Below are 14,081 nucleotides of genomic sequence, written 5' to 3' on the forward strand. Positions count from 1 at the left end.
TATTTCCGGTGCCTGCCCATACCATTGGCTAACTCTGATTTGATGAGTCTCCAACGTGACCTTATGCGATTCATTTGGAATGGCAGACGGCCGCGAATTCCTAAAAAGATAATGCTGATTCATAAACGTTCTGGGGGTTTATCGGTACCTCATCTGCGCAACTATTACACTGCAGCACGGTTGTCCCAACTGCTGTTGGTTAACACCCCTAATGCTGCCCCTAGTTGGGTTCGATTGGAGTCGGACCTTGTGTCACCTTATTCATTACCAGCCCTAATGTGGTCTTGTTTGCCCACTCTGCCACGGTTACATGCCTCAGCCCAAATAGTGCTCCATTCTCTGGCGCTCTGGAGAAAGGTACGCTTTAAATATAAATTGCAATCTGCTGTCTCTCCGTTGTCCCCCCTGTTTGGAAATCCCTGCTTCCCTCCCGGTTTGCTGCAGATCCAGTTTGCCTGGTGGAAAGCCAATGGACTGCTTAAACTACAGGACTTTTTATGTAGAAAACGTTTGTATACTATGGAGGAGTGCGCCCGCCAATCTAGTCCACCTCCACCTGAAATATACCGATTACGACAAATTTATTCCTTCTTTTCCTCTCTTAAGGCGGTTGGAGCTGAAATTTCTCCGTCCGACTTTGAGAGACTAGCTTTATACACCCCTGATAGGATTGGAATGTTGTCTACTCTCTACAGTTTGCTGAACTCACTCCCGCCTGATCATAAACTTCCTTATATGACCCAATGGGAGTCAGACCTACATATCACTATGTCCCCCCTTTAATGGCAAACTAGCAGTGAGCTCCTTAGTAAGGGCAGCTGGCAGGTAGCGCTTTCTGAAACTGCCCTTAAAATTCTCCATAGAGCATATTATGTCCCTGCTAGGCTACATGCAATTTATCCTACAGTTTCTCCCCTTTGCTTTCGGGGCTGTCAAGCCACTGGTGACATGCATCATATTTGGTGGTTGTGCCCAGTGGTGCAGACCCTATGGTCACAAGTGGTTCAGCTGGCGGTGGACGTGGTGGGATGCCCTCTCCGTTCAACGCCTTAGCTATGTCTATTTGGTGTCAAACCCTCCCGTATGCCCTATAGGCCATTTAAGCTGGCTCAACTTATTTTAATGGCAGCCAGAATATATATAGCTTCCAGTTGGAAAAAACCTCATCTTCACTTAGATAAGGTGAAGGACAGGGTCAACGATATCATGTTATCTGAAAAAATTGCTGCGACCAGGGGAGATACAGTGGAGGCGTTTGAACGAACCTGGAGACCATGGTATACCTCTTCCCACGTGAGGGATATTTCGTACTATATTACTACTTGATTTGGCACTACTTGCTATTTATTTTAGCTATTGATACTGTACTGCACTATTTCTGTTTGTGCCCTATGATCATTACTTGCTTGATTGCTCTTTTTTCTTTGTTCTCTATGGAGGCCGAAAAGGCCCATATGCTTGTACTATGCATTGCCATGAGATTGCAATAAAATTGATCTGTTTGATACTAAAAAATATTTATCAAATATGTGTTGTGGTTTTTTTCTTTGCTTTACAGGCTTATTGGTGGAAGCCATCTGATAGACGGCATCCATTATTTTAGCCGGGGCTTAGTGTCAGCTGGTATAAAATGGCTAACTCTAAACCCCCCCCCCCAATTACTACCCCAGCACCCACCGCACCAGGAGTACTAGGGAAGAGCCAGGTATCGGTAGTCCCAAAGCATCAAAGATGGCGCTCCTGAACTGGATGGTGGTAGGATGGTATTATTAGGCTGTGGAGGGACAAAATAAATAGCCATTTACACCCTGGTACTATCAGGTTGCTACTATTTGTTTGTTTTTTTTAACCTGGCTGGTTATGTAAGTGTGGGGAACCCTATACACTTTTTTTTTTTACAATAAAAACTCTCTATATCAGTTTGGAAACTGTCAAATGCTTTGTTTCACAATCACACCAGCTTCCCTATGGAAACCTAGCCTAGAAGAAGACATTTTCTGGGAGAGGAAAACATTCTTAGAAATCCCTTTCAGGTCTATACTATGGTAACAGTGTCACTGAAATCAGAACAGAGAGGAGGCGTAAAGCATGGCAAACACACTAAGAACATTTCCTTTAGACATGAAATATAAAAAAGGACAAAAGATTTACCTGCTGGAGAGGAGCAACAATTCAGCCAGTGTGGGACCCAAGGAATATTTCTCATAAGACTCACTTGTGAAGAAACAGCTTCTGCCATTGCAAGGTTCAATATCCCTGCAAGGAAAAAACATTGAAGGCTCATATGACAAATTGATGAAATGGATTTCTCACCAATGACAATCATGACATAACCAAGGCAAACAAGATGAGGGTTCCCCTGATCACAGACAGGCTAAGAAAAATAATAAAATTATCTATATACTGATATCTATCTATCTATACATGCATATTCATCTACAGTCCACACAACTAAAGCCAGGTTTACCCATCTGCCTTTCGTGGTGCTTACTCTGTCCTATGCTTAACTTAGGGGACTCCTTTTCCACGTAGTTGTATGCAATGAAATGTAAGTTTTTCTACATGAATTGACCGGTGTGCTATTAGTTCATTACTGGTGCTTGCTGTTCTGTAGATTTTTCATTGACAGACTAAGCTTTAATTTTCCATAAATGCTACCTGGACAGATCTTGCAGTTTTATCCATACAGCGCATGGGAAAAGTACACTTGTGGACTTGCACCTGTTGGATAAGGTACCTGACAAAGCCAGAATCCAGGAGGGCAGAGGTGGAAATAGGGACTTCAGTATGCGAACTCTTCTCCATCTAGGATCATATCTCCTACTAATCCTAGGCACTGTAGTTTCCCTGCTTCAGTAGGCAGTTCTGTATGAAGTGAGTCTTGTCCCCACAATACAGACACAGGTTCTAAAATCGCTGATGTTGATGCTCCTGTTCTGATAGTTTAAAGGGGTTGTCCGGCGATAAAAAATTATTCACAGAATAACACACATTACAAAGTTATACAACTTTGTAATGTATGTTATGTCTGTGAATGGCCCCCTTCCCCGTGTCCCACCACCCCCACCCGTGTACCCGGAAGCGTGGTGCGCTATACATTACCTGTCACGTGCCGACCACGGTCTCCGATCCTCAGCAGTGACGTCTTCTTCGGGAGGCCGGCGGATCTTCCCGAGTGCCAGCCGCCCTCTGCAGCGTCATCCGAAGCTCAGCCGCGATTGGCTGAGCATAACTGTGCTCAGCCAATCGCGGCTGATGACGCGGCCACGTCATCAGCTGCTCAGCCGCGATTGGCTGAGCACAGTTATGCTCAGCTAATCGCGGCTGAGCTTCGGATGACGCTGCAGAGGGTGGCCGGCACTCGGGAAGATCCGCCGGCCTCCCGAAGAAGACGTCACTGCTGAGGATCGGAGACCGTGGTCGGCACGTGACAGGTAATGTATAGCGCACCACACTTCCGGGTACACGGGTGGGGGTGGTGGGACACGGGGAAGGGGGCCATTCACAGACATAACATACATTACAAAGTTGTATAACTTTGTAATGTGTGTTATTCTGTGAATAATTTTTTATCGCCGGACAACCCCTTTAAGGCGTTCTACTCTTGCAAAGCGGCAGAAGTAGAAGACTGCAGGAATCTTTGAAATGAAGGAGCAAGGCGAGCAGGTCTTCTGATATGTGCAACCTCCTTACAGCATCCCCAGAAGAACCTTCCAAGAAGAGTGACAGTTAAAGGGGTAGTGCACCAAAAAAATTTTTCTTTTAAATCAACTGCTGCCATGAAGTGCCAGAGATTTGTAATTTACTTCTATTAAAAAATCTCAAGCCTTCCAGTACTTATCAGCTGCTGTGTGTCCAGCAGGAAGTGGTGTTTTCTTTCCTGTCTGACACAGTGCTCTCTGTTGCTTCCTCTGTCCATGTCAGGAACTGTCCAGAGAAGGAGCAAATCCCCATAGAAAACCTCTCCTGCTCTCCAGACTGGAAATAATACCACTTCCTGCTGGGCATACAGCAGCTGATAAGTACTGGAAGGCTTGAGATTTTTTAATAGAAGTAAATTACAAATCTCTGGCACTTCATGGCAGCAGTTGATTTGAAAGAAATTTTTTTTGGGTGCACTACCCCTTTAAGCCTCCTTGTTGCAGGATAGTTCTGCAGCCAGGGTGTGTAGTTTAATGGTGCGTTCAAACCTACAGGATCTGCAGCTGATTTTCTGCAGCAGATTTCATTTAAATAACTGAACACAGCATCAAATCTGCTGCAGATCTGCTGCAGATCCTGTAGGTGTGAACGCACCCTAATGGTGTTTTAGCCTAAGGTTTGTAAACCCTAGAGTAAGTGAGGCAGCAGAGGATTTGTGGCTTGGTACTTCAAAATCCAAATGGAATGTGGTCAGAGATGCATGCAGGTTCCTAGTCTCTGGGCAGTCACACTCCCAAAGGCCTCTCTGGACAGCAGGGAAATAATAAACTACACCTTAGATCATTCTGTGGGAGACTTGTGCCCATGCAGCACAAAATGGTTCAGAAAGCCTTGATAGGACTTAAAATCCCCATACTAGTGTGGAGCAGGAGTAGCTGGTCACCTACAGTGCCTTGGTCAGGGCACGAAGAGACTGGAAGTGCAGGAGAGGCTGTGACAAGAAGCAGAGCAGTAATGTCGTACAGGCGGGCAGAGGTATTAAGCACTACATTAAGATGCCTCGTCATTCAGTCTGGCAAACCATACAGAAAGTGTAAGGCAGTCAAGTGTAATTCGAGAATCAGGGTCAGGATACAAGGAACACAAGGAACCAACAACGCTCAGGTAAGGAGGAACATGTGGAGCAACTTTAAAAAGGTGCAGGAGGTGGATAAGGAATTGGAGGAGACATACTGGTAACAAACAGAGACTGTGAGGAACAAGGACACCTACAGACACCATCAGCCCCAAGGGAGCTAGGATTGTGGTGGAAAAGCAGGCAAGATCAAGTCTGAAGCAGTGAACACTGCAAGCAGGACCAGGATGCTGCCAGTGGGAATATACAGTATCTAGCTAAGTTTCCACAAGTGTGTTTGAAATGTGTTTTAAACATGGTGGAAACTACACCTGCATTTCTTCCCCTCAATAGACATGCAATGTTGCTGCAATTATCAGCAACCATAGGGGGAGAAATAGAGGGTGGTTTCCTCAGAACGCATTCGGGATGCATATGTGGCCACAGGCAGAAAGAGAAGTCTGTTCTTGAAGTTGAAGTGGAAGTGTAAAGAAACATGGGTAAAAACATCTGCATCTTCTGACTAGGGCTAAACGATGATGACTAGACAACTAGGAGAGCATCCCCAAAACAACACGTCTTCTGAGGTGTTCCCAGTATGTAAAGATTAGTATGAGGATCAACGGTATTTAGTATTTCTAGTCTGTACAATTTGTGATAACTTCCTAGAGTTGTCCTGTTTTTGGACAACATGTCCAATTCTCTTTCTTCTCGATGAAAGTGTATGGAAACTGCTTAGCTGACTCTCTATATATTTTTTCCACTTGTCATTGCGGCTGTCTAAGCCATGTTTATTCAGGTCTATTAACAGAACAATAGAGCTGTCCTTCCAATCCACCACCTACTATTATAGGGAGATAAGCTCTGAGATAACCTCTACCCTTAGCCACATTGTAAAATGCTCTAGCATTCAGACATTTTAATCCTTCACTCTGACTGCTAGAGAAGTACAATAATTAAACCATACCTGTCCTCAAACATCTTAAAAAAATCCATGCAGGCTTGCTTGGGCAGTGCCTGTGATCCTTCCTAGACCCTTATTAACCCCTTGCCTCTGCAGCCTGTTTTGGCCTTAATGACCAGGGCCTATTTTTCAAATCTGACCTGTCTCTCTTTATGTAGTGATAACTTTGCGGTGCTTTTAACTATCGCTGTTATTCTGAGATTGTTTTTTCGTGACATATTCCTCTTTATGTTTGTGGTATACTTTGGTTGATACACCAGTAGTTTTTTGTGCAAAAAAAAAACAAAAAAAAACCATTTGCGCAAAAATTTAAAAAATTTACGTTTCTTTATATTAAAAATTCTCTTGTTCTAAGAAAAATAGTTATGCCACATAAACTAATTATTACTGCAACATCTACAACATGTCTACTTTATAGTGGCATCATTTGGTGAACGTCCTTTTACTTTTCAGGATGTTAGAAGGCTTCGAAATTTTGCAGCGATTTATTAAAATTTTCAGAGAAATTTCAAATTCTGATTTTATTAGGTACCAGTTCAAATCTGAAGTGGATTTGAGGCTGAATGTTAGTTACCCCCATAAATCCCTCCACTGTAAAAACTGCACCCCTCAAAGTATTCAAAGTAACATTTCATAAGTTTATTAACCCTTTAGGTATTTCGCAGGAAAAATTTGAAATTTTCATTTTTTTTTGCAGATATTCCATTTTAATCCATTTTTTCCCTCTAACACAGCAAATACCATCTGAGAAATACCACTCACTATTTATTCCCCTTATTCCAGTGTTTCTAGAAATCCCCCTATGTGCTCCCCGCCAGTAGTATATAGCCCCCTGTGCTCTCCCCTAGTAGTAAAAAGCCCCCTGTGCTCTCCCCCAGTATTATATAGCCCCCTGTGCGCACCCCGCCAGTAGTATATAGCCCCCTGTGCGCTCCCCGCCAGTTGTATATAGCCCCCTGTGCGCTCCCCCCAGTAGTATATAGCTCCCTGTGCGCTCTCCCCCTGTAGTATATAGCCCCTCTGTGTGCTCTCCCCCAGTAGTATATAGCCCCCTTGTGGACTCTCCCCCAATATATAGTCCCCTTTGTGCTCTCCCCCAGTAGTATATAGCCCTCCTGTGCGCTCTCCCCCTCCCATATAGCCCCCCTATTGCTCCCCCTGTAGTATATATCCCTGTGCTCTCTCCCCCTCCCATATAGCCTTCTTGTACATGTCGCCTAGACAAAAAAAAACAAAAAAACAACACAACCTAGCACCTTGCTCCCCCGCTCCTGTCGGCCGGGCCTCCGGCTGATACGCGCTCTCTGGGGACGTCCCGGGGATTCACCATCAGAGCGCACTACAGTGACCTCAGAGAACGTCCCCAGAGAGCTGTATCAGCCGGTGGCCAGGCCGACACTGCCCTTAGCTCCACGAGCGTACTGAAATCTAAGGACAGAACGCCTATGGGGCTGCGGGACACATGGGGCCTGTCCCGGGACATTACTGTCCCGCCAGATCCGGGCGGTTGTCGAGTCTGGCCAGGGGTCTGCCAGTTGAGGACCCCTGCTATAGATGCTGAGGTCCCACGCACCGTGGCGCCTATGGGGTTAACTGTCCAGAGGGAGCGCTGCTCCCCTCCGGGCAAGGGCAGCAGGAGGAGGGTGTGTGAGACAGCCTCCTCCTGCTACCCAATCACCGCTAGGGACAGCGGGGGGAGGCAGGGACAACATGACGTTCCCGGAACATCATGTTGCAGGAACTACCAGCTTTACATGATGTTCCTGGAACGTCATTTTGCGGCAAGAGGTAATGTTAAAATAAATCTTTTGCTTTGGCATTAATTCTCCCCATTCCTCTGCTTATCTGCAGTTCTCCTAAACTCTGTGGATGTGTATGGGAAGTGATGTCATCTGCCCTCACCACATGCCAAGTAAGGGCAGTAAGGAAACTCCAGAAGACAGTGACTGCAGCACACATGGTACAGATTATATATCACTCCCGTATCATTTTATAAGCATATAACTGTATATATTAGCTGCCTAGCACATTAAAAAAAAAAATCATCCTTCATTAAATAATTCTACCTTAGTAAAGCAAATTACCATCTAAAACAATAGACCAGCATATCTTCTGCCAACAGCCCTATGCCCAGGAGTGTACCATAACTTAACAGAACTACCACTCCCACAATGACAAACAGATCAGGGCAATAGAAGTTGTAGTTGTTCGGCAGCCCTAGCTTGGCATACACTAATTTACACATCATTACTGTGAATTCTCATGTGTTTCCTGACTACTACACTACAGCTGTTTTGGCACAATAGGAATTTATATATCTGCTGAATAAAAGTAAAATGTCCCCCCATCTTTGAATAAAAATTTTAATTTAAAAGGGTTATCCAGCGCTACAAAAACATGGCCACTTTCCCCCTACTGTTGTCTCCAGATTGGGTGGGGTTTTAAAACTCAGTTCCATTGAAGTAAATGGAGCTTAATTGCAAACTGCACCTGAACTGGAGACAACAGTAGGGGGAAAAGTGGCCATGTTTTTGTAGCACTGGATAACCCCTTTAACCATCTTGTCTGTCAAAACCAGGAGTACTGGATGTGAACCCAGCACTGCAAGCTAACAATGGTAACAAAAGGTAACAATGAAAGCACCAATTCATCCATCAAAAATAAGCCATCACACACTTCTCTTGTTGGGAACATTTACGGCTCTCGAGATTTGTCTGCCATTTAAGGGTGGGTTTATACTGAGGAATTCTCGCGGATAAACTCTGCGGAATTCCGCTGTCTGTCCGGGCACCTTTCCGCCGAAAGAAGTGACATGTCTATGGAGCCGGCGCAAAGGCGCGCAGCCGTGCGCGCGGACAGACAGTGGAATTCCGCAGATATTATCTGCGAGAATTCCTCAGTATCAACCCACCCTAACTGCGTAAAAGTAGGAAACCTCACACGCAGTGCAGAAATTATCTATCTCCATAATCGAGACAAACTATGAAATAAAGTTAAAATGTCATTTACATTGAAATACAATACAAATAGCAGAAATGCTGTTCTCTTTTCATCCCACCTCTGGAAAAAAAAAAAATTAAAGTGATAAAAATTGCCCGTTCCCAAATGAACGCATCAACCCATTCTACACAAAACCCTAAAGCCCTCACACAGCCCTGAAAAAAGGAAGGTTTTTGTACCACTATGCTTACTAAGGGTCATTGATTGTTTAGTAGCGCCTCTCTGTGGTATAGTACAGTATTACATGTTCCATACTGATTCTTACCTCTGCCACAATGTGAAGTGTACAGGACCCTTAAGGAGCTCAGTCCTCTCAACAGAAAGGAATTAACCGCTTCCAGAAACTCTTTGTAACTTATGTAAGGACTTGCTTTATCTGCATTATTTATGTGGCCTTTTACCCATATTTCTGGATTTTGGGAGTTCAGAACCAATTTCTAGTTTTCCACAAATTTTTTGTCTCAAGATATAATAGTTTTAACTTATAACAGTCGCACTGGAACCAATTCATACAGTAACCATTGTATTTAGTATTAGGGTGGGTTCACACGTACAGGATCGCATGTGTCCTGTCATTCTGTATAGGTTTACATACTCGTAGCGTAATTTTCATTCGGCTGCAAGTATGTAAAGTGCCATCCCCCTTAACCCACCGCTGACCAGTTAATACTTTACCGATCCGCCCTCCTTCTGTGGCTGCCAGCTCTGTGATGTCCTGATGCTAAGCCAAACAGTGGCAGTGGCAGGACAGCGCACTGATTGGCTAAGCAGGATGTCTGGGAGCCACAGAAGCAAGCCGGAGCGTGGACTGGTAAACTATTCACCAGGCTGCAGCAGGTTAAGGGGGAAGGGGCTTTACATACTCACAGTGGGATGAAAATTCTGCTGCAAGTATGTAAACCTGTACAAAATGACAGTACCAGGAATTGCAGCGGATTTCATTGCGGAACAACGATCTGGTATGCGTGAAGTTCCCCGAAAAGGGTTATTCTCATGAAGAATAAGATCGCCCAGTATCTCGGCCCCATGCCTTTGTAATAGGAATAAAATTATTCATCTGAATTTAGGAAGCAGTGGTGAATGCTGTATGTTATATTCTCATACGCTGGATTGTCTTACACCAGTCTATTCACTCAGCAAGGTAGTGCTGGGTAAGTAATCAAATTAATTTGAATAATTCGCCCAGATGGGGGTGACTATTTGATTTTTGGAAAAAAAAAATTACAAGAAGGACAAACAGCCATCAGTGTTGCATCCTCCTCCTGCTCTTTTATTCTTCTTGGGCTGCAGCACAAGTAATTAATCTCAGTATCGCTTACATGCTGCAGCGCAGGAAGCGTTAAACCACACATCTTTGTCATCAGTTCTTGATCTAAAGACTTTAGGTCGTCCTGCATGCGGGCAGCAGGGACAGCAGAGGTCAGAGGTTATCAGATAGGAGTTATTACTGATAACCTTTGACCTCTGCTCTCCCTGCTGCCCACATGTAGGAAAATGGGCAGGACAGGACCCAGAGATAGAACCGATAACAAAGATCGCTGGATTGTCCAGGCAGCCCATAACAGATAGCAGCAGTCTGCTGCTGCTGCTCCTATTCCATGAAGCGATGGCAGCAGATCGTTGCTATATTAGTTGTTTGTCTTTCAACATGTTGAAAGACAACAGACAACTATCAGTCAACATCATTCATGATGGCCGATTGTTGTCTTCTATTACATGAGACAATTATCGGCCAATAATCGTTTCGTGTAATAGGGCCTTAAGTCTATCATAAGCTATATGCACTGCTCTGTGGGTGTATCTAAGCTCTCAGATGAACCAGTGTATCTATGCCCATTGTATGGGATGCTTTTTACTGAGCCAGTGTATCTAAGCATATTATGTGTGTTCCTGATGACCCACTCTATCTTAACCTATCATGTAAAATACAGTCAGCAGTGCTAGTGCATCTAAGCTATCACCTGTGATGAGGGAGGGGTAGGTGGTGGGGCAGTTGGTCGCCAGCAGGTGCTGCATACAGCGGGGTAACTGATATTGGTTGTGTATACAGCGCTGAGGAAGCGACATGTGTAAAGGGGCCTGCGGCTTGGCATGCTGGGGTTTGTATTGAATGGGCTGGGAATGCATAGATTGTTACTAATGCTATTATATCAAGAATAATGTATATATCTATGGAGTGGAAAGTACACTGTGCTGGACTATAACAGCACCAGCCATAGCGACCCCCATAATGACAGCCAGTATTCCCATAACATATAATGGGACTTTACTACAAGGAGGTTACAGTGTAAATCAGCACAGTTGCTGCCTCAGACACCAATAATATTTTCAGTTTACCAGTTTATTCAGGGAAAAAAAGAAAAAGCAAGATTTAAATTGAGAATCATCTAATTTTTTTTTTTCATCAAGATTTTATTTTTTGGCACATGGATGTGTACTGCTGCTGGCCAATCAGCATTCATCTTCACTAGGCCAGTCTGTGCAGAGCAGAGGGACAACTGACAGCACTTCCTGCATTTAGTCTCTTTTTTTTCTGTTACTAAAGACCAAATGGCCTTAGTGACGGAGCCTCAACTACAGTTTTCGAGTGGCTGAATGTATAGCATGGTATTTCATATAGAAAACATCTAAAAAAATTAAGTAAATTACAAAAGGTGTAGTATATCACCTCCCTTGCTGCTTTAAAACTATTAGTAATAACAGTGCCCATTTAAAAATGCCAAATATTAGCCATTTCCTTCTTGGTTAACTAAAATTCACATTCCAAGCTGTTTCTGACATCTGCTGTTAGGACCAGGAGACTGTCTGTGCTTCCATTACATAAAAAATGCTTTTATTCCCAAGCCCCTGAAGTGCTGAGGGCTATACCACCTCCTTGCTCCCCCTGCCATCCCTACTCTTGCTTGAATGATAGTCAGCTGGATGCAGAGCCCTGTTTCCAAATCTGGTTCCTGCACTGTGTATACAAATTGTGCAAAAGGTGTTAGATTTGGAAACAGGGCTCAGCTTCCAGCTGTCAATCAATAGGAAAATACGAGGTAGTAAGGAGTTACAGCCCTCAGCATTTCTGGGGCTTGGAGAAGACATTTTCACACCTAGCACCAGAAGATAAACACATTTAATGTTATGGAATCACAGACATATATGAAAGGTACCATATGTCTCCTCTTTCTCACAGCTATATAACTGCTGACAGACTCATGTTAATGGGGAAGAGCAACCTGACAAAATCTACACCAGGTATACCATACGCAGGCCCTCCAGCTGTTACCAAACTACATCTCCCATCAGGCCTGGACAGCCAACGCTAAACTGGCATGATGGGAATTGTAGTTGTGTAACAGCTGGAGGGCCTGCCTATGACACCTGTGATCTACACCATACTATGTAACAAGTATCATTCTTATATAGGGAATTGTTACAGCAAACTAGGTATGAGTAGTGAGGTCACTAGTGCCATCCCTGAGCTGTCAGCTTGCTGCTCATGTGCACACAAGGGACAGCATGCTATGGTTGTGTCAGGAACCCCACAGCACCTCTCCACATCCAACCTGAAGAGCAGCCAGTCCACCCAGCCTGAGGGTGCAGCTTCCATTATGCCTTGGACTGGCCGGGCATGATGAGAGTTGTAGTTTCGGAAACATTCTAACCCACATGACTAGGACAGCACAGTGACACAGATCATGTGACCAAGATACTTATGCTATTAGCTATCACGTGACTTTAAAACAAAAAAAATCAACTACTAGATAAACATTGCGGATGTGCTGTCACCATGTGACTTGTTACCGTGCTGCCTTGCAAAACAAGGGGTACAGAATTCACTGCCCATCACCCCCCTCACATCCAGAACTCCACTGCCGCACACGTCCCCATCCCTCCCCCACTCACCATCTGAGCTCTCCCGCCGCCTCCATCGCCTCTATGTGTGCGACTACCGCACCACGTGCGGCTCACAACATCTACGTCATCAGCCCAGAGGAACCCCCAGCGCGCAGCCGCCGCAGCTTGTCTTCTCCCTGTACACATCCGTAGGTGTTCCAGTGCCATCTAGTGGTCAGGGTGCTAACTGCACAGGTAAGTCAATTGTTTAGCGTTAGTAGAAAACTCCACAGTAAAATTTAGTTTAAGATGTTAAGAATTTCATGATTGTCTTTTATTATTATTCTCATTGACTGCAAAATTATAGAAGTCTTGCTGTCGAGTCTTAAAATGGCCGAGTATAGCTAGGCAGTATAGCTAGACAGAATTCCCTTCAATAATATACTTTACTTGAGAAATCTGAGAAAATATAACAATTTTCCTAAGGGGTGATAGAGTAAATAAAACACTTTTGGGCAGAGATAAGCAAACTTCAGTGGCAGAGGTAGGTGTCCTAATCCAGTGCTCCTTATGTTCATATAAAATCCAACGAACGTGGATATGTCCAATACAAGAAAGATATAGCACAGCATCTGCCCTCTTGTGACATTACCTCATGTTTGACCTCTATCACTTAAAGGGAACCTGACATCATGTTCAAGTTCTCAGAAACATATGGATATTGATGTCAGTTTATGTACTGCATTGTATATACAGTGGTGCCTTGGATTACGAGTATAATTCGTTCCGGGACTGTGCTTGTAATCCAAATCCACTTTTATACCAAAGCAAATTTTACCATAAGAAAAAATTGAAATGCAGACAATTGGTTCCACACCCCAAATATAATGATTTATTATTCTGAATAACATGTAAAACAAATGAAATAAACATTCAGAAACAGCAGAATATGTGATATTATAAGTTACTGTACAGTAATGGAGAGGATGGGAAACACAGACATAGACTGCAGGGAGCATGAAGGAATGAGCAGGGCAGATGTGGGCCCATACATGCAGCACTCTCTGTCCGGGGAGAGAGGGGTTACAGCTATGGAGAGATTACCTCCACAGTCCTGTCCCCTAATGTAAGCCCCAGTCTGAAGTGGATCTGCTATGATTTGGAAGGTGAGGGAGACTTCCTGGGTCAGAGTGCAGGGCTGTAGACCCCGCTATGCAGACCATGCCCCTCCTCCACTCCCGCTCCCACCCAGTACAGGGAGCTCTTAAACCAAAGCAATGCTCTTAAACCAAGTTAAAATTTTGAAAAACTGTGAGCTCTTAAACCAAAACACTCTTAAACCAAGTTACATTTAAACCAAGGTACCACTGTGTTCTGAATCACTGTGTGGTGCATTTTGCTACTAGTACGGCTGTTCAATTAAAAACCAGAAAGAAAGAAATATAGTTAGGCACTCACCACTTTATTCCTTCAACAACATGCAGGATACATCTTTTGCAGTGCAGGCAGCAAGGACATATTTGTGGAGTGATTGCCGTC

General features: G+C 44.2%; 1 protein-coding gene across 1 annotated transcript in view; it reads right to left on the reverse strand.

Moving 5' to 3' along the window:
• Window positions 1–12,688, reverse strand: part of ICE2 (interactor of little elongation complex ELL subunit 2) — a 64,890-nt gene extending 52,202 nt beyond the window's left edge. Inside the window, exons 1-2 of the mRNA XM_069956428.1 lie at window positions 12,612–12,688; window positions 2,152–2,256 (exon numbers count right to left, since the gene is read on the reverse strand). Of these exons, the coding sequence (XP_069812529.1) occupies window positions 2,152–2,256; window positions 12,612–12,637 (131 nt within the window). The 5' untranslated portion in view covers window positions 12,638–12,688. The remainder of the gene's footprint in view (window positions 1–2,151; window positions 2,257–12,611) is intronic.
• Window positions 12,689–14,081: the final 1,393 nt, after the last annotated feature.

This window comes from Dendropsophus ebraccatus, chromosome 1, assembly GCF_027789765.1.
Source record: "Dendropsophus ebraccatus isolate aDenEbr1 chromosome 1, aDenEbr1.pat, whole genome shotgun sequence".
In the NCBI taxonomy this organism is placed as follows: domain Eukaryota; kingdom Metazoa; phylum Chordata; class Amphibia; order Anura; family Hylidae; genus Dendropsophus; species Dendropsophus ebraccatus.